Source organism: Saimiri boliviensis, chromosome 4, assembly GCF_048565385.1.
Source record: "Saimiri boliviensis isolate mSaiBol1 chromosome 4, mSaiBol1.pri, whole genome shotgun sequence".
NCBI lineage: Eukaryota > Metazoa > Chordata > Mammalia > Primates > Cebidae > Saimiri > Saimiri boliviensis.
This window is the reverse complement of record NC_133452.1, coordinates 32,607,444-32,628,971: the sequence shown is the minus strand read 5'-3', so window position 1 is coordinate 32,628,971 and position 21,528 is coordinate 32,607,444. Positions and strand designations below refer to the sequence as shown.

The following is a 21,528-nucleotide window of genomic DNA, read 5'->3' as shown; positions in this document are numbered from 1 at the left end:
TTCTATCACGGGGCAAGCTCATTCCGGCTCAACACTGCTTCTTCCTGATCGGAACTTCACGTGGACCTGAGGTGTTTACTTGGAATTTCATCTGGTGGACTTAAACATTGTATCCTTCTTTTAAAAGCTCAAATAACACACATTCCAAAATGCAAAGCAAAAAAGTAAAGGATTTATTGAAATAGTATGAAAATATATCCCCAACACAATGAAGAAGATGACAGTTATGATTTTCACAGAGTATTTTGTACTTGCCTAAGCGCAAAAGCAAAACCAGAGCAAGGCAAACAACATACCAACAAAACCTGATGTTATCTAATCACTGTCATCAAAAAACTGTACATGAATTTTTTTTTTTTATGTCAGGCTTCAGGACTCCTGAATTGCATTCACTAAAATGCTGTTTGAAATTTTACTTTCTCTCCACCCACCCCACTGCTCTCGATTCATCACCCTCTCCGCAAAAGGCAAAAAAGGTAGTAAGTAAAACATAAAAAATAAGAATTCAAAAACAGAGATCAAAGTAAAAATTTTTTTTCAGTCTCTGCATCTATGCTCAAATCAATGTTTTCTGACCGTACAGGGAAGCAAGGACACCACCTCTCTAGCTCTTGCTCCTCTGCCTATTATTCTCCCCCACTCCCCAATACATTTCTGAATATTTTTTAATCCATTCATCACTGAGTACTTGTATATAACTGGAAGCACTGACTATATTGTTATCACACTTTAGAGCAATTTTCATGGGAAATTGTATAAATGCTGTCTGATAGGTATCTCTGCACTAGAAAGACAACCTTAAACATATAGGACTAAGTCTCAAGTGAAGAAAGTGGCTTTCTGTTGATCACACTGAGTCTTAGGCCACCAGGTTGCTACTCAGGAGAGGCAGATGGGCAGGAGGGGCCAGTTTGGAGGGCTTTGTCTAGCTCTATAGTCTCCGTAGGCACCTACCAACACCAGTTCTTCTCCTGCTACCCCGTGTGCTTCCAGCTTCAAGCTGAGTTCTCTGCTTAGACTCCAGCATTTCCCAATAAACCACCATTCATGGGGTCCTCCTATGTAGAGATGAGGAAGGCACCACAAGCAAGATAGTCTTGGCCAGAAGGGTTGAGTAATGTGGTTTCTTTTCTTTTTTGTTGCTAAAAAGTATTACATTTAATTTTGAGAATAAAGATAAATTCTTCTAAGACAGGATTAAAAACTAAACAAAGCAAAAATAGAAAAGAAAATCTTAACGTATGTTTTAAATGAGGGACAATTGTGTTGAGTAGACTTCCTTATTGTTGATAGTCTTAATTCAGCTGTCAATCCAGAAATCAGGAGATTTTTTTAGCCCAAAACCTGTTCTTATTTAAAGAGAATAGAATTTGAAACAAAATTTTGATTCATTTATGCAACAATCTTGCATGTTCATCACATGTACTCCCAAACCTAAAATGCAATAAAAAAAAAAAGTTTCCTATACTACACGTGAAAAAAAAAACAGGTTAAAAAATTTTTGATTTATTAAGTAGAAATATTTAATAATAATAAATACATATATAAAAAGTATATTCATAGAAAATAGAAAGATATGAAAAATATTCATCCATATAGAAATTTTAAATTGGTTTAACAATGCCAATTTAACTGGCTCAATAAGAGAGTGAAAAACGATTGCTTCAGGACTGCCTCAGTCTGTAATGCTATTTTCAAAAAATTATTTCAACATTTTCTTAAATACTATTCCTTGGTTGTTAAATTTTTATTTTACTGTCTTAGAAGAATGAAAGTTGTTATTAGGGATGTTACATTCAGAAATAAAGTTCTGAATTTCATAGAACCCTTTATTCTCTGCCGCGTCTTTTAAATTTTGATTTTTGGAGAGACTGTTACTCAAATATAGTTTATAAATGAAATAGAAAGGATGAAAGAATGGATAAACAAAGAAGTCCCAAAGGTGTTAACAGTGAATATTGCTTTAAGAAAACACAAAAACAACTTTAAATAAGATCCTTCAAACATGAGTCATCCCATTCTCAGGGAGTTTGAGCATTTCCACATTGTTGAATGCCCACAAGTCATGGAGTTTCCACACATCTCTCTTCACTTCTCTGACTTCTGTTTAACATGGGCTGATATATTTCAGCCACGACACAGTAGCTGGAGTGTGGTGTTAGAGCTTCAATTTCAACAACTCTGTGAGTCCCTTCATAAACCTTTTTCTCCTACACACAAGAGAGAAAAAAATCAGATGACAAGTTGTTGCCATTAAATCAGAGCTGTATTTTTGTGTAAATTAACAAGTTGTACATGGTCACAGTTGTGGCTGGGTTGTGGGATTTCTTCCTAGACACACCCTTCTTCCCTAGAGTCCTAGGCCATAGCTTGGTAAAAGGACAGGGCAAATGGCCGTGTAGGTGAACTTGACTTCTCTTTGACGGCTGGGAGTTGGTTGACCCTGTGGTTAGAGTCTTCTTTTTAAGAATTTTGTTTGTTTTTTTGAGACACAACTTCAGTCCGTCACCCAGCCTGGAGTGCAGTGGCACTATTTCGGCTGACTACTACCTCCGCCTCTCAGGTACAAGGGATTCTCATGCCTCAGCTTCCCGAGTAGCTGGGATTGCAGACATGTGCTACCATGCCTGGCTAATCTTTGTATCTGCAGTAGGGATGGGGTTTCACCATGTTGGCCAGGCAAGTCTTGAACTCCTGACCTCAAATGATCTGCCTGCCACGGCCTCCCAAAGTGCTGGGATTACAGGCATGAGCTACCCTGCTTGGCCATCTTTTTAAGAATCTAAAGTGTGAAATGAGAATGGTGTAGATGAGCAGAGCTGACTGTAAGCATGCACCTGTGGCCGCAGAGAGACAGAAAGTCTGAGACAGAGCAGCATCCCTTCGGACTACTTCCGTTTCCCTTCTCAGTCACCGCTAAGCCTGCGGGCACTCCATGTCCTGCTTCTGTCCCTGAGATTGTTTGCCCATCTCCTAATAATCCCTCCCCTCCTCTTTTCCTCCTCTTTTGTTTCTAAACAAGTTGAACTGGGGTTTCCTTACAATTAAAAAAAACCCTCATCTTAGATGATGCCAAAAAAGGAACAAATTCAATTATCCACCAAATCCAGATGGAAGCACTGATGGTGGATTAGAATACCACAGCAAGGCCAGGCATGGTGGCTCATGTTTGTGATGCCAGCAGTTTGAGAGGCCAAGGCAGGTGGATCAGTTGAGCCCAGGAGTTCAAGATCAGCTTGGCAACATGGCCAGATCTTGTCTCTACTAAAAGTACAAAAAACATAGCTGGGGATGGTGGCGCACACCTGTAGTTGGTGTGCTACTTGTAAAGCTGAGGTGGGAGGATCATTTGAGCCCAGGATGTCAAGGCGGCAGTGAGCCATGATTGCACCACTGCACTCCAGCCTGGGTAACAAAGCCGGACCCCGTCTCAAAAAAAATAAAAATAAAAATAAAAAATCACAGCAAAACACACAAATATATAATCATGTGATTCAAAAAGTAAGGTGTGAGCCTGGGCATGATGGTTCATGCCTGTAATCCCAGTACTTTGGGAGGCCGAGACAGGGGTATTGATTGAGGGCAGGAGTTTGACACCAGCCTGGGCAGCATGGTGAGACCTTGCATCTCCAAAAAAAAAAAAAAAAAAAAAAAAAAAGTTGGATATGATGGTGCAAGTCTGTAGTCCCAGCTACTCAGGAGGTTGAATCAGGAGGATCACTTGAGCCCGTAAGTTAGAAGCTACAGTGAGCTATGATCACCGCTGTACTCCATCCTGGGTGACAGAGTAAAACCCAGTCTAAAAATAAATAAATAAGGTGGGCCAAGTCCATATAAATAAATATTTGTGGCAGTCACATGGAATTCAATACTGTTAATACCAGCCTTTAGATGTGCAGGGAAGACTGTGGAGACACACAGAAGGACTGAAAGGGCACGCATGCATTCTGATGGTGATGCCAGCACCAGCCATGGATTAACGCTGGTTGAGAGCAAGAAGGAATTAAAGATAAGAAGAAATAAGAGGAGGCAGAGTAGCGGAAGAGGACATCTACTATGACCAAAATATTGGTTAAAGAAACAAGACAAAAACACTAAACAAATCCATTTATCTGAACTTACCTTTTCTAGTGAATTGTTTATTATAAAAACTCGGTATACTAATGCATAGTAATCTTCTATAGATACAGTTTTTTCCTTTTGATATCTATATGGTAAATTTGGAGCATGGAGAATTACCAACAACGATCCATTGACTTGGGTTATATTCATAACTGGAGGATCTATTTTTGCTGGAGAAAAAAAACCAAAATTTTGACAAATCATCAAAGGAATGTATTACATACAGACACATTATGTATAATGACAAATCAGCATTAATCCAGAAATCTGACAAAAAATTATTATAAAGAGATACTCCTGACATCTAAAACACAAATATCTGAGAAGTTTCTTTGAAGATAATTTTTTATTTGCAAAGACTAACGCTTTCTGTTTCAGCTTTCAAAGGACATTTATCAACAGTTTCCATAGCTCTCAGTTATTGTTTCGGAAAGTGAAATATGAAAACCTATTTGAGGAGAGGTCATAGACTAAGGCAAATATTATATAGGTCTTCAAGCATGTAAAATTTCAAAGCAGCTCTAAAACTGTTTGAAGACTTGTAACTATAAAATTCAACAGGATTATGTCTCATACTCTGGAATAGTGTTGGAAGAAGCAAAAGAGAGAATCTTTCGCTCATGTATTTTATTACCAATAATCAAAATCATTATAAAATAAGAAAGAGAATTAGATAGTCACTTTAATTGTCCCAGATTCATTATAGTACTCCTAAGTATGAATCTGTGGTTTTCTCGTATGGTATTTATTGTACTTTCCATTTATAGATTCACATCTTTTAGAATTCTTTAAAATTAACCATTCTTTCTCTCTCTCTGCACCTCTGCCTCTTTCTCTCTCTCTCTATGTGCATGTGTGTGTGCACACATGAACACACACACACACACATACACACATACATAGATACATGCTTTTCTTTTGGAATTTCAATTCATCATCTGTTAGAATTTCTTATTCTGTTTTCCATGTGTCTTAACCTCTTTAAAATTTGTTTCATCTGTCTAGTTGTTGCATTTTGACTGATTTCTTCAGACCTGTCTTCCAGCCCACCAATTTATTCCTGTTATGGAAATAAATATTTTTTAAAAAATTTTAATGATTATGTATTTTTCATTTCTGTAGGATTTATTTGGATCTCTTTCAGTCAGCCTGGTCTTGAAACCAATAATATTTTGTCCTTTGATGATGATTTTATTCCCTCTGCTATAAGTTTAAACATATTCATTTCATTATCTGATTCTAAGTTTGCAAATACTTGAAGTGTTGTTCAGGTTAGTGCTTGTTTCTTACAAACTTGCATGTGGTCTTTGTGTTTTCTTGTAAGCACAGGTTAAAAGTTGATACTTTCTTTTTTGTAGTTTTGGTTTGAATTTTTAAATTTTAAATAATTTTTGTTGACCTATAAGATGGATACAGACAAATATGGATTTGACTCAAAAATCTTTACAAACAAATACTCCTGTATAGGAAACACCAGGATCAAGAAAGAACATTACAAACAGCCAGAAGCCTCCTTTATGTTTTCTTCAATTACTCAACTCCAGGAAAGTAACCATAGTTACTCCACTGAACTGCACCGTGGGTGTCAATCAAATGACCACATATGTGTTAGGTTGCTCTGAACTCTGGTTTGAGAATTTGGCTTTGCTTCCGCAGGGTGTTCTGTGTCACCATCAACCTGGAACAATCTTAAGTTGATGTTTTCTGAAACATGAAAATTGTGTATGTAGGCTGGATGTGGTGGCTTATGCCTGTAATCCTGGCACTTTGGGAGGCCAACGTGGGCAGACTGCTTGAGCTCAGGAGTTTGAGAGCAGCCTGGGCAACATGGTGAAGCTGCATATCTACCAAAACAAAAACAAAAAACACAAAAATTAGCTGGCATGGTGGCATGTACGCCTGTAGTCCCAGTTATTCGGGTGGCTGCAGTGGGAGGCTTACTAGAGCCCAGGGAGGCTGAGGCTACAGTGAGCAATAATCATGCCACTGTACTGCAGCCTGGGCAGCATAGTGAGGCCCCATGTTAAAAAACAAAAACAAACATAAAACATAAAAAAAGAGCCGGGCGCGGTGGCTCAAGCCTGTAATCCCAGCACTTTGGGAGGCCGAGGCGGGTGGATCACGAGGTCGAGAGATCGAGACCATCCTGGTCAACATGGTGAAACCCCGTCTCTACTAAGAGTGCAAAAAATTAGCTGGGCATGGTGGCACGTGCCTGTAATCCCAGCTACTCAGGAGGCTGAGGCAGGAGAATTGCCTGAGCCCAGGAGGCGGAGGTTGCGGTGAGCCGAGATCGCGCCATTGCACTCCAGCCTGGGTAACAAGGGCGAAACTCTGTCTCAAAAAAAAAAAAAAAAAAAAACCAAAAAAACATAAAAAAAGAAAATTGCACATGAATTTGAATCTCAAACCTTTATGAATTTAGAAGGGCGTTAGATTCTTAGCAGAGTAAAGATGGAAACACACAAATTACTTTTCTCTCTTTATTGGAAGGGCTTCTCTTAGTCTCCTTTTTTGGTTTGTTTGTTTGGTTTTGAGTTTTTTTTAAAGACAGGCTATCATTAGGTAGCCCAGGTTGGTCTCGAACTCCCGTACTCAAGTGGTTCTCCCTCAGCTTCCTGAGTAGCTGAGATTACAGGTGCATGCCACCAAACCCAGGCTAGTCAGCCTTTTTATTGACAGTGTAACCCTTGGAGGTTCTAAGATTTTTGTTGGGGTATTTGTTGGAACTGACTCCCTGCCTTGTGCTGGCCTAAAACCTTGTTTTTTGTCCTAGGAGTGATTGTTACCACTCAGGGTCTAGTTCCCACGTCCAGCACATGCCCTCAGGGCAGCTCGGGCTTCACTATGTTTATTCTCTGCTTCCCCTTTATTTCTATTCACTTTGTTTTGGCCCCTGAGAATTCCCTTTATTTTCATTCTTGCTTCTCTGCGGAGTTTGGAAAATGTGTTTTATTTTATCCAGAATTTCTTAGTGTTTTAGAAGAGGAGAGTTTCCTACTCCCAGGCTATTTAATTTAGAACCATAGCTTTTAAAATCACTTTCCAACTATATTGGACATTTTCCTAATTGCGCGAAGGAAAAGGAATTTTCCCTTTGTTTGCACTCGAATCCTCTGAACCGGTGGATATTTAATCTCATTTATGCTTCCCATGCTCCAAATTCAGCTGACCACCATAGAACACTTACCTACCACTTGTGAGGTGAGAATGAATCACTGCTCAGTTTCATAGGAGAATATGATGTGTGATCAATTTTCTCCCAGATAGAAACATACTTCTAACATTCCTGTCACATGTTTAGCACCCAAAAAACTGCCTTTCTTGTGTGTGACACAGGTGTTTAGAATTCAATTGGTAGAAATTCGTTGAAGATAAATATGACAGGATTAAACACTACTGTGTATTTTTTTTCTCAAATGTTTATATTTAAGCCAGATAGCATCTTCCCCTTCTGGCCCAAACTATAATTACTGAAAATTTTTCTTTTATTAATTTTTTTAAAAAATCATTTACACATATTTTATTTTCTTGTTTGACATCACTGGGGATCTTCCTAATTATGCATGGATTAGGTTAATATTAAAAAAAGTTTTTAAAGACCAGGCATGGTGGCTCATACCTGTAATCCAAACGCTTTGGGAGGCCAAGGCAGAAATAGAATTGCTCAAGGCCAGGAGTTTGAGACCAATCTGGGTGAGGCCCGGGCAAGACATCATCTCTACAAAAAAATTTTGAAAATTAGCTGGGCAAAATGGTATGTACCTGTAATCCCAGCTACTTGGGAGGCTGAAGCTAGAGGATCACTTGAGCCTAGGAGGCTGAGGCTGCAGTGAACTATGACCATGTCACTGCACTCTAGCTTGTGCAATAGAATGAGACCCTGTTTCTAAAAAAATGATAATTGGCAGGGTATGGCGGCTCACTCCTATAATTCCAGCACTGTGGGAGGCTGAGGGAGGAGGATTGCTTGAGCCCGGGAGTTCAAGACCACCCAGGGCAACACGGTGAGAGATCATCTTTTGGATTGGAAATAAACGTTTCAAGATCTTTTTAATGTCGCCAATTTTACTGCAGGCACAGCCACAGTCTTTCAAGATGTTTATCAAGTAGTATGAAAAAAGATATTCTCAAGAGAAACTGCTTTTAAAATTTGCTTCTAGGCATACCAATTTCCATTCCTTGACAACTCCTCACTGCAAGCCTGCCATGTTGTTTCCAAGAATATTCTTTTAATCATGTGCATATGGAACCTGTCTTTTGAAGGTATGAATTCATGATCTTACATTTCAATTGTTTAAATGTGATAGTTTACTTTAAGTACACATCCCTTTTGTAGTGAGGCACACATTTTAGACATTGACCTATCAGTGAGTCAGCCTGTGGACATCACAGGGTTCCTGATTTGTGATCTGTGATGCTAGATTTTGCAACTGATTGCAAAATCAGTTTCGCAATCAGTTGCAAATTTCTTGACTCATTCACCGGATTGTGATTTTGTTACAAGACCAAGTCAAAATGATTTGACCTCATAGCACTTTCCTCTTTAACAGCGCTCTCCTTGAAATACTACCTTTTCACACTATCCATGAACATATCAGCCCACAGATTTCCTCCTACATCTTTGGCTATTCCTTCTCAGCCTTCTTTTAAGGTTTTTCTTACTCAGGCATCTTTGGGTGAGAGTCCCTCAATATCTGGTCTTATTCAAAACTATCTCTCACTCAATACTCTCTCCCTAAGCAGTCCTATCAATGCCCACTGTGCTATGTGCATGAAATGACTCACAAAGTTTGTCTCTAATAGAGACTTTACCTTTGGGTCTTGGATCTGAAGAGATATGTCCAAAAAAGCATCTTAAACTTAACATACTCAAAACCAAACTTATAATCTCTATTACCTTGCATCCCACCAAACTGGTCTTTTTCCTAAAACCCCATCAAAAACATCTCAGCGATTCACCTATTTATGCACGCAAGGAACTTAAGAGGTCTTCTTTGACATGTTCTCTTCACCATTATATCTGATCTAGCACCTGGTCCTGCAAATTTTTCTTGCTAAATGTCCCTCCAGGAATAAATTTTTTCTAGACCTTTTCATCAACCAAATTCTGTCTCCTGCAGATGATTATTAGTAACCCACGACTTCACTTCTCCGCACCCAACCTGTTCCCCAAATATAGTCAAAATGATCTTTTCTATACACAAGTCTGATCATGTGGCTCCTGAGTAATATTACATTTTTCTGGAGGAAGTCACACTTCTTAAACATTTCTTGTACCTGGCCTACCTTTCCAATCCCAGCTCATTGTGGACTCCTTCCTCTATGCTCTTATTCACTATACCGTTGCTTTCAGTCCCTGACGTTTGCTATGCCAGAGGGCCTTTGCAAATGCTGTTCCCTTTGCTTGGAATGCTCCATTCTTTGCCTCAAGTGATCCTCCCGCCTCGGCCTCCCAAAGTGCTGGGATTACAGGCATGGAGTCACTGCACCTGGCCTTCACATCTATTTTTAATCCAAGCAATTCTATGGTCAAATAATACGGAAATCGCACTAAGTATCAGATGCTGCTTTTGACTCAAGAAGGCTTATTTTATTTTATCTTTAAAATCTGCTTTGTCTCTAGATAGACACCATAAATCAGAACTTCTTAATCTGAGATAACATCATGCTGCTCAAAATTGGGTGTCAGGGAAGCCAATGCATGCAGCTGGCTCATTAGTCTATTATCACAGATGCCAGGAACATGCTGTCCTGAGGAGTAGAAACATGTTGTTTGAAATATGTTCTTCAGAAAGCCTTAGGAGCTGTGGTAAGAGGATGCAAAGCTGGGGATGATGAGGCAGCTGAGTGGATGGGTCCCCTCACTATTGCATCAACAAGAGTAGCAGCTATTTATAGACTGGGTTTCTTCTTCTTCTACTAAGAGGCCCTGCAATAAAATAAAATGGCTTTATAAAGGACCTGGTCTAAAGCTTTTTCTTCTCTTTTCTGATTCTTTTTTAGGGAGAACGGTCATACAGAGAACGCACAAACCCTTCTTAACACTATCCCAATTTAAATGGAATTGAGCTAAAGCAGCGTCAGCCAATGTCTTTGGCTATTCATACCTGGCTGGCTTAATGGCACGGACTGGAGAGGGCTTCGTTTGACAAGTAAATCGGAATGTGACCCTATTTCTAAGCTTGAAGATAAGAATCAAACGGATCTGTGAAATTCCCCCACTGGTGTTCATCAGTTTAGTCATGAAATTTCCTTTTCCTCAGCTAGAGAATTGCTAGTTGAGTGCATTGACCTTGAATTTCAATTTATCCAACAAACAATGTTGAGAGTTACCATGAATTAGTTTCCTCAAGTGTGTTCCACCTCCTGCTAATTAGAGAGTTGGGGGACAATGCCTTTTTCTGAGTTCAATGGCATTTTGTACATGCTCTAATTAACTTGGATCTAATTGGACTTTGCACCAGTTAGAAGAGGTCTATGGATGGATTCTTAAGTATTAAGATACTGAATGTGAATATTTCTGTGGTCATATGAATGCAAAGCAAAGGGAGCAAAGGGCTCACACTTTGCTTTGAAAGGAGATCTTAAAAAATCTAGGTGGTTAGAGAATTGCAAGGAACCCATAATAGTCAAAACAACCTCGGAAAAGATGAACAAAGAGGAGTGCTCACCCTTTCCAATTTCAAAACTTACTACAAAGCAACAATAATCAAAACAGTGTGGTATGGGCACAATAATAAATGTATAGATCAATGAAATAGAATTGAAAGTCTGGAATAAATCACACTTCTATGGTCTATTGATTTTCAACAAACGGTGCTGGGGCAACTGGACAGTCATATGTCAAAAAATAATACCGGACCCTTACCTCATACCAGATACAAAAATTAACTCAAAATGAATCAGACTTAAATGTAAGAGATAAAAGCTTTAAACTCTTAGAAGAAAATACAGGGTAAATCTTCATGATTTGGGACTTGGCAAAGGATTCTTAGATATGACACCAAAAGCACAAGCACCAAAAGAAGAAATAGATAAAATGGATTTTATCAAAGTTTAAAACTTGGTATCAAATGATACCATCAAGAAAGTAAAAAGACAATCCACAGAACAGGAGAAACTATTTGAAAATCATATATCTGATAAGGCATCAGTCTGCAGAATATATAAAGAACTCTTACAACTCAAAAATTAAAAGATATAATTAAATTTTTCAAATGGGCAAAGGATCTCAATGGACAACTCTCCAAAGGAAGGTACAAAATAGCCAATAAGCATAAAAAAGAAGCTCAACATCATTCATTAGCAGGGAAATGCAAATAAAAAACACATGAGATACCACTTTATACCCATTAGGATAGCTATAATAAAAAAAAAGATTGGTAAAAACGTGGAAAAATAAGAACCCTTATATACTCCTTAATGTAAAATAGTGCAGATGCTTTGAAAGCAGTCTGGCATTTCCACAAATGACTAAACATAGAGTTACCACGAGACTCAGCCATTCCATTCCTAGGTATATATATCAAAGAGAAATAAAAATGCATTTCCAGTCATGCATGGTGGCACATGCTCAATAGTCCTTGCTACTTGGGAGGCTGAGGTGGAGGGATTGCTGGAGCCCAGGAGATCAAGACTGAAGTGAGCTATGATTGTGCCACTATACTACCGCCTAGGTGACAGAGCAGGATCTTGTCTCTCAAAAAACAAACAAAGAAAAACATAAAAATTTTTACATGATTATTTATAGCAGCATTATTCATAGTAGCCAAAAGGTGGGAACTTCTAAATGTCTATCAACTGGGAAATAGATAAATAATATGTGGTATATCCATATAATGGATTCTTATTTGGCCACAAAAAGGAATAAAGTACTGATATGTACTAAAACCTGAATGAACCTTGAAAACATGTTAAGTGAAAGAAGCCAGACACAAAACATCATGTATTACATAAGTCTATTTAGAACAGGGAACACTGTAGAGACAGAAAGATTAGCAGTTACCAGGGCTGCGGGCTAGGGGAATGGCAGGACTAGAAGGTGATAGGCAAAGGGTATGGACTTGCTTTTTGAGGTGATAAAAATGTTCTAAAATTGTGAGGAATGGTTACGCATATTTGTGAATATAGTAAAAATCATTAAACGGTATGCTATCTGTTTAAAGTATAAGCTGTGTGAATTATACCTCAATAAGGCAGTTAAAAAAAAATTTCAGTGGATGCAGTGACAGTCTATTGCCCCAGTGTCCTATAGTTGCTCTGTGGACTCCTCAACAAGTCAGTTGCACGATGGAGGTTATATATAGACTTAACAGTACGGAGCTCCTCTTACCAAGGTTGGTCTGACACTGCCAAGTGTCTAACTTTCCAATAGTGAAGATCAATGTCGAACCCCTAGTATAGTGCCATATTTTAGGGGCCCTCGTCTGCCATCTCATGGCAGGTAGGTTTATTTTCGTTCCCTTCCAAAAGGGAGGAAGGGAACAAGAGACATGGGTTATAGTTGTTTTTTTTTTTTTTTTTTTTTTTTTTTTTTTACTGCTGGGTGTAGATTCTGGTTACAGATTCTGTTTATAGATTTGTATGTACTGTTTCAATGCTTTTATCAGCAGACCCTGACCACTCCTGGGACCACACCCGCCCACAGATGTAGTCAATGCCTTATTCGTGAGCATAGTACTGCACCATACATTGTTTATGAAACAGAACTTAATGTGAAAGGAGTGAAGAAAGCTCTCAGACCCACAGGAATATTGGGCCTTATCATATGTTTGTCATGCAGAAATCCATGACTTTATAGGAAGGTGAAATGGATAATTGAAAACTCAGCTTGAGAGACATCTTGTGAAGTGGTGTATGAATTGGTAAATGCTCCAATTGGTAAATGCTTCACTAAGCCTGTGGCCAATACATGGTGTGGTTTCTCCCACGGACAGAATTTACTGGCCTAGGATATCAGAATTGGAAGCGAGAGGAGCAACTGTCACTGTTACTCATAGTGAACAACTCATGACATGTTTTTGTTTCCCATGTACTTGGCCTTGAATTCTGGTTTATAACAGAAGTGGTTTCCAAAAACTGGAAGTTGAGGGTCTCTCCTGATCCTTGGGAGCTCCTCGTGCCATTTAACCAGCAAAAAGAAAATGAGATTCTTATATTGTCTGGGGTGATTCATTCTGATTAGCAAGGCACAATACAGTTATAAATACAATGGGCTCAGGTGGAAGAATTCTTGGAAGCCTCAGGTGCCCCTCTTAGAGCTTCTCTATTCGGTGATAAAAATTAATGTAAGGTTAGGTCAAGCTGTGACACAAAACACCAAAAGGACTCAGACTCCTCATGGATAAAGAGCTGACGTGCTGGCTGAAAAGAAAGTGAATGTTGAGTTTATAATGAGGGAAGAAGTTATAAATATTAATTACGGCTTTGTGACGGGTTGCAGTTATGAGGACTGTGGTAAATATCTTAATTTTCTTTCCTGTTCTGTTTATGCACATCTTTATACCTATACATTAAACCCGCCAGGCGCGGTGGCTCAAGCCTGTAATCCCAGCACTTTGGGAGGCTGAGGCGGGTGGATCACGAGGTCAAGAGATCGAGACCATCCTGGTCAACATGGTGAAACCCCGTCTCTACTAAAAATACAAAAAATTAGCTGGGCATGGTGGCGCGTGCCTGTAATTCCAGCTACTCGAGAGGCTGAGGCAGGAGAATTGCCTGAACTCAGGAGGCGGAGGTTGCGGTGAGCCGAGATCGCGCCATTGCACTCCAGCCTGGGTAACAAGAGCAAAACACTGTCTCTCAAAAAAAAAAAAAAAAAAAAAACTCCTTCTCTCTCTTTCTTTTCTCTACTATTTTATACAGGGTCTGTTGGTAATGGTTAATTTTATCACCTACATCTTAGATTATATTATTCTATGACTGGGACTAAATCAGATGAGGAATAACTATCATTCAGGATGGATACCGAGAGCACTTTTGCTCTGCCTTTTTGGGGAAGTGACTAAAAGTTTTAATTTCCTCAACAGAAAATTCTTCTAATATGAGTATTTTCAAGAACTTAACCCTCATATTTGGGAAAGGACTAGGGCACTATGACGAATTCTGCTGTTTAAAAATACTTTTTGGAGGGCTGGGTGTGGTGGCTCACACCTGTAGTCCCAGCACTTTGGGAGGCCAAGGAGGGTGGATCGCATGAGGTCAGGAGTTTGAGACCAGCCTGGCCAACATGGTGAAACCCCATCTCTACTAAAAATACACAAATTAGCCAGGCGTGGTGGCACACGCTTGTAATCCTAGGTACTCGGGAGGTTGAGGCTGGAGAATCGCTTGAACCCTGGAGGTGGAGGTTGTAAGCCGAGATTGTGTCACTGCACTCCAGCCTGAATGACAAAAGGAGACACACACACACACACACACACACACACACACACACACACAGAGAGAGAGAGAGAGAGAGAGACCAACAAATTGATGGAGTGGAGGCTCTGCATTCAGAGCAGCAACTCTGAACCCGACTTGGATAATACTGGCCATGAGATTTGATCTTGATGTTCTGGACTGGAAAATTAGGATAATAAAAGCTATCTCCTAGAGTTGTTCTGAGAATTAGACCAAATGGAGATAATGATGTAGACCTCAGCAAAGCACAAGGCCAGGTGGTCTCTAGCCATGCTCCGGGAGGGCTGTCCAAAAGCAGGAAGAACAAGGGCAAAGAAACTCCATGGAACTCACTTTCCCACCAGGGAGTGAACCGTGGCGTCAGGCTCCAGTCTGAGTAGCTCCCAGCTGAGGCCGCCTTCACTCTCCCGTAATAAGGTTCCTGTATGTCTGAGGTTTCATTGGTAAGGTCACAAAAGAGTTCTTGAATACCCCAACAGTCCTCTTTATTTTTCCATTGTCTCTGTCCATACCTGTAGCAGGGAAAAGGCAAAGATCTGAGTTTCTTTTCTCCACTCAAGGAGTCTTCAGTATTTTCAGACGAATTATTCTTTATACCTGATTCTCGTATCAATACCACCATGAAAGCATATGGCTGCTCTTCAGAATCTTTAAAAATATTCCTTCTTATTAACTGTCTCAGTCCATTGTCTGTTGCAATAACTGAATATCTGAGACTGGGTAATTTATAAAGAAAAGGAATTTATTTCTTAGAGTTTTGGAGGCTAGGAAGTCTAATGTTTAAGAGCCATATCTGGTGAGGACCTTCTTCCTGATGGGGCCTCTCTGTGGAGACTTAAGGTGGCACAGGACATCACAAGGGTTCAAGAGAGATGGCTTTTTTTTTTTAAATAACAGACTCATTTTTGTGATAACTAGCCCACTTCCTCAATTACACATTAATTCGTTAATCCATCAATGGATGAATCCATTCATGGGGGCAGGATCCTCATGACCCAATCATCTCCTCAAAGTCCCACCTCTCAACATTGCTGCATTGGGGATCAAGTCTCTAACACATAAACTTTTGAGGGACACATAGAAACCACAGCATTAACTAAAGTGCTGTCTTGCTGGAAGATAAACATCCCGGACACCTCCTGTATCACTAACATAGGGTTTTATTTTATTTGTTAATACTCGGCAAAATGTTCTTTCTGGAATGTGGGCTGACTGCCATTTTCGAATACTCACTCTCCACATCCTTAACGCTTCTGAGGTTTTGGCTGTTTGTGGTTTTTCTCCACTTCTCCTCAGCATGCTGTTGAATAATGTGGCTGCTTCTGAGAAGCTGCTACCACTTTCCATCCCAGGTGTTGCCTACCCAAATATACGATTAATCTGTTTATTGAAAACTGATGGGAACTTGTAGTGAGGACTATATGTGGAGCCCTGTAATCAGGGGTTGGGAGAGGGGGAGGGAAACCCCTGAAAAAAGGTAATGAGGCAAAAGGCAGAGAGGTTGACACAGCCTGAGGCCACCAGGTGTTGTAACAGCCAAAGAGAAGATTCACTCTTCGCTTCCTTACCAGCAGTGAATCAGACCACTGCAAAAAGTGGTGGGGAACGAAGAGGGAATTGGAGGCTGGGGAGAAAGATTTTTCAAAATATTTAGGGAAAGACTTGAAATCTAACTTTCTCCACAAATAATAAGGAAGACTGACAGTATCTGTCCTCAGTCATCTACATGTTGACAGCAGTTTCATTCTATCACAAAGCAGAACCACAACATGTACCGAACATAATTTGATGTTTTAAAAGTATTATTTATTTATTTATAATAAGTCTTTAACTTAGCCGTAATGACTGGCTTCTTTTTAATATAACATCTCATTGTTCGTCCTATTCTAAATGTGAGGGATATAACAGTATAACTTATGAACCGGGTACCCTAAAGTGAAAGTTTTCAAAATTCTAAATTTACCTTCTGCTGTTGAAAATCCCTTAGAGACAGGAATGGATTCAGGTATTCTGAAGTCTGAAATTTATATAATCTTAGTCCATTAAGTGTTTCCATAACAGAACACCTGAGGCTAGGTAATGTATAAGGAAGAGAGGTTTACTTAGCTCAGGTTCTGCAGCCTAGGAAGTTACAAGAAGTGTGGTGCCAGCATCCACCTGGCTTCTGGTGAGAGCTTCTCATGCTGCATGAGAACATGGTGGAGAAGGTCACTGGGAAAAACAGATCTTGGCAGAGGCAACACTCAAGGGGCATCTTGGCTTTGCCACAGCCCTTTCTCATAGAAGCATTGCATGAGAACTAATTCAGTCTTGCAAGAGTGACAACTCACTCAACTTCAGCAAGAATGATACCAAGCCTTTCATGAGGGCTCCATCCCCATGACCCACTTCCGACACCACCACACTGGGATTAAATTTCAACGTGAGTCTTGGTGGAGACAAACTCAAACCATAGCAGCTTTGGAGTCCTCTTTAAGAAAAGACTTATAAATATAAAATCCTCCATGGAGTCCTGAAGTTTAATCTTCATTAGATTCCTGGTAATACAGTTTCTAATCTTCTCAGTACTTAAGACCGCAAATAGGTCCACTTTTGACCTATTTATACTGCTTCAGGGGAATTATAAAAAGGGTACTAATCTCTACTTCTGACATGCTGAAAGTATCTCCAGCGATGCACAAATCTACTTTTGTAATGGAGAAATGTTCACTGTAAAGATCTGATAATTTTGCAATCCCCACATAAAATAAATGTGAGGGATTTATGTAGAGAGAAGTAGCAGCAGTTAAAGATGGAGATGCTTCTGGGGATAGTCCTTCTGCAATTAATTAGCAAAGAATCCGACCCAGGACCTGCTCCATATTGGAGAGACATGGATAAATTTACGGGGCAAAAAAAAAAATGCTATTTTGGCCCATAGCTGCATTTGATTTTCTGAATTTCTTGTGAAAAAACATGAAAGCTAAACTGTAATATCTCCTGTCTCACCGTCAGAGAAGGAAGAGCCTCAACTCCTCTCACCCCCCAGAAACCTAAGAGTGGGAAAACCTGCCACTTTCAAATCAGATGTGTTTGTTTCCAGGCCCTGAGCCAGGGAAGGAGTAGATTGTATCTGAGCTTTGGCAACGATCCAGCAGGAGTAGCCTGAAGACGACGCGCCAGGAACATGCAGCAGCGTGCTCCGGTTTGTGCTCATGCTTACAGGAGTCATTAGTGTTGGATAACAATTTTCTAAACAGTAAATCCACTCTGAAAGTGACTTTTAAATTAAAAACTTGTTTTACACATTCCCCTCCACGTTTGCCACAACTTAGCTTCTTTCTCAACTAGTGATAGTTTCACTCATTGAGTACTTGGTACGTGCTAAATAAACTGCTTCCAACATTTGCTTGACAAATCTATTGAGAACCCACCATGTGCCAGGCTCCACTATGGAGGCAAAGGCTGAACCTGTGAGGTCTTGGTGCAGGTCTAGGGCTGAAGTAACTGCCCAATGCACCGCACACCATCATGCGTTTTGAGTCCCCAGGCAACCTTCAGGGGAGACAAGTCATTGCTATCCCAACCTTGGCTTCTTAACCTCTCTGAAACTGAGAAAAAGCTCGGATCCTAACACTCCATTGCATTCTAGAACATGTTATCCCAGTGCTGTCTCTATCAGCTGAGGGAAGCTCAATTTACTTACATTTTGTACTGCACAAAATACACACTGCTGTTGCCGGTAAGTGCCCTCCCGGGCTGCCATTGCAAAATGTTGTGAAAATTTCGGGACTGAAATCGTACCCTCTGAGGCTTCAGAGACTCATGGGCTGGCTGAGTGCCTAAGATAACAGAAGGAAGAACATTGAACATTGTTTGGAGTACCGTTGTTCCCAGCGGGTAGTTTCCAATGGAATATCCGCAGCAGGGTTCCCTAAAGTAGTTGCTCTAAGCACAGAGAGCGGAGGTGGAGCCCAGAAATCAACATTTTGAATCTCCAATGCAATGATTTTGAGGCACGCTAAAGTCTCAGAATGATGAGTTCCAGATCCTAAACATGTACATGATATCTTCCCACCCTATTTCCCAAGCTGTAGGGAAAGTAAATTGCAGTGAAAAAATATCGTTCTTATTTGATTCCCAAATAGTGATGGAATATAATGACTGAGAGGAAGGACCCACACTAAGACCACCAATCACCTTCTTAGGAACCTCTGTATTAGCATTACGCAAGCAAAATTTGCTAGGGACCAATTCTGGCTCCGGGCCCTCAGCCCAGCCCTCAGTCCCTCCTTTCTCAGGTTCTTGCTCAGTCTCTGGGTCCTGCTTCCAGGCAGGTCTGCCCTCACTGCCCCACTCCTGAATGGCTGTATTTACCTGCCTGCGTCCTGGCTCCGAGTCTCCAAGCATAATCCTCAGATGAAATAGCTATGCTAATGAGGAAAACTGCCCAAGACCCTGCTGGGGACCTAGTGTTTCTGAGACTACTTGTGGCAGGAGACGGGATAATTTGGCACTGGCATGACTTGTGCTTTCTTCCTCAAATCATGCGACATAGATGGGACAACCTCACTTGCCTTTTTTTACACAGAGGCAAGAGAACTTCGAGGAAAATTTGATTTAGGGTTCAAGGTTTCTTCGAAGGGATAGGAAGTTGGGCAGAAGGAGGAGTCAGGAGGCGTATCTTGTGTTTCCTCCCTGACCTCATCTTCTGTCACCCCGACCCCTTGTGTTTGCAGCATTGACTCCTTCACTGGCTCCAGCATGCCCCCGGTGACCCCGCCTCCACACTGGCCCTTCCCTTTTCCTGGTCTACTCTCCCCCTGGATTTCATGTGGCTCATTTCTCCACCTCCTTCAAGTCTTTGCTTAAATGTATCACCTTATTGACATGGTGAAAAAATACTCCCAAACCCATGGTCTCATCTCTGAACTTTCAAGATTTGTTATTTTGAAATGAACAAGGCTATTTCCTTGGGCCTTTATTCTTACCAACCAAACAGTGTGAATCCTGTTATTTGTTTTTAAATTGGTTTTCACTTGTATTTTTTGGACCACCTTCAGTGCATCAGACGGTGTTGTGTACTTGGAAAGAGTCTACAACCACAATTGATTTTGCTCACAAAAATCACTACCTGACTGATGATCTTTAGAACCTAAAAATTCCAGGAATTTTCAGGAGATGACAGGCACCATTTCCTGAAGGCCTGCCTAGCATTGATGTGCTCACATGAAGAAAGATGGCTTAATGCCCTTTATCTCTCTGTCTATGGATTGCTTCTCTCATTTTTGTAACATCACTGCTACCACTAACAGCAAAAACAATTCGCTCTTCACCAGGCACTGAGTGACTTTATCTGCATCAGTGCATTTAATTTGCCTAGCTCTTCTACGAGGAATATGCTGTGCATCATGGTCTTCCTCTTACAGACTGAAAAAACCAAGCCTGGGAGACCTGAAGGAGCTTTCCAGGCCGCCAATGGTGAAGCCAATCTTGTCCCCCAGACAGTCTGGCTGCAGAGCCTGCCTCTCTCCTCCAACAGAAAACCAAGAGCAAAGCCATGGGAGAGAGGAGCCAATGAAAGAGGCTGACCAATTAGAAGCTGAGGGTATACTTTATCTTCTTCCTTCTTCCCTCCTCCTCCTTGTTCTTGCTGACATTCATCAAACATCAAACATATATGAACATTAACTTATATTAAGTACCATGTTCAAAGCTTTACAACTTAATTCCTACAGCCGCCAAGCAAGGTATTTTTATTATTGCATTTTACAGATGAGGAAGCGGAGGCTTTAAAAAATTGCATCTCTTACTCAAGGTTACAGGCTTGGTAAGACACAGAGCCGGGAGCATTTCGGTAGCATTTGAATTCTTGCCATATTTTGCTAAATGAGTCCTTGCTGTTACCAAGGACCAGAGGCATAGTCTTCTCAATTCCAAACATTTCTGGAAGATGAAGGCTGGAATTGCTTTTATGTATTAGTCACCGGCCAACTGTACCATCTTGGCAAGTTACTTGAGTAGCTTACACTGAGAGGTACCCGATTATGAATTTGGATTCTTATGCTTGCTTAGAAGTATGCGGTGGTGATAAGATGCTCTACACGCCTGAAGTTTCCTCCAAGAATACCAGAAGTGAATTCTCACATGTTGTTTGTGGTCCCTATTCTGGGCTAAGCACTTCTTTAAGCACTTGGCATATATTAATTCATTTAACCTTCACAGTGACCTAGAATCCCCATTCTGCTGTTGAGGAAATTGAGGCACAGGGGTGTTAAGTAAATTTCCCAAGTTCTCCTATATGGTAAAATGGCAGAGCTGAAGTCCAGACTATGACAATTTGGCTTAGGAGCCACCATGATATAGTGTTCCTTCAAGGTAAAAGATGTTCTAAAGTGAGTGAGAGCCATAAAGAGAGAGAGAGAGAGAGAGAGAGAGAGACATATACATTTGTTCTGTATGAAGTCTCTGCACCCTCTAGAGTGCCTTTTCTTTAGTGGGTACCCACTAAGCACATGTGGGATCTTTCAAGCTGCAGATAGACACTAACTCCATGCCTGTTCTGGTCATTTTGTGACATCAAAAGCTGCAGCCTTTATAAAGTCCAAAAAAGCACGAGTGCCATTTCTAACAGATCCTTGATCGGACTCAGATGACAAAGCTATGAGCAGTTAAAAAGAAACAAAGCACTTACCTGCTACACCAGTCAGGAAGAAACTGACGAGGAAGCCTAGAAAGCAATGTTTAGGCATCATGGTTGCAAGTACGACTGTTCAGGCAACCAGTGTTCCCTTTAACGAGAGGCAGCTCGGGACCAAAGAGGAAACTATAAATCCACAAGCAGACCATCGCTCCTGGTTTAACCAAAGGCAGATGGTTCCGTGAAGCAACTACAGTTTTATTTCAATACTACATTATATTATTTTATTTTAGGAGAATTATGAAAGTATAAAAACCACTTCGAAAAACATTTGCTGTCACTTTTATGCGGAAGCTCGTTTTTATTGGGAAGCTTGTTTTTTG

At 40.5% G+C, this 21,528-nt stretch overlaps 1 protein-coding gene across 1 annotated transcript; it reads right to left on the bottom strand.

Annotated features, from left to right (window-relative positions):
- Window positions 1-1,629: 1,629 nt before the first annotated feature.
- On the bottom strand, window positions 1,630-21,287 carry IL22RA2 (interleukin 22 receptor subunit alpha 2). The gene is made up of 5 exons (XM_003926878.2): window positions 21,200-21,287; window positions 18,212-18,347; window positions 14,860-15,038; window positions 4,123-4,292; window positions 1,630-2,210 (listed from the first exon to the last, which is right to left on the bottom strand). Exons 1-5 carry the CDS (start codon window positions 21,258-21,260, stop codon window positions 2,064-2,066), a joined length of 693 nt encoding a protein of 230 aa, XP_003926927.1. The 5' UTR covers window positions 21,261-21,287; the 3' UTR covers window positions 1,630-2,063.
- Window positions 21,288-21,528: the final 241 nt, after the last annotated feature.

What these genes read in the sequence shown, in the direction of transcription:
- IL22RA2 (XM_003926878.2), bottom strand. Translation starts at nt 21,260, where the DNA reads ATGATGCCTAAACATTGCTTTCTAGGCTTCCTCGTCAGTTTCTTCCTG. An exon ending in TATTTTGTGCAGTACAAAAT is followed by an intron (nt 15,039 to 18,211) that starts GTAAGTAAATTG and finishes TCCCTGCTACAG; the next exon opens with GTATGGACAGAGACAATGGA. An exon ending in GTTCACTCCCTGGTGGGAAA is followed by an intron (nt 4,293 to 14,859) that starts GTGAGTTCCATG and finishes TTTTTTCTCCAG; the next exon opens with CAAAAATAGATCCTCCAGTT.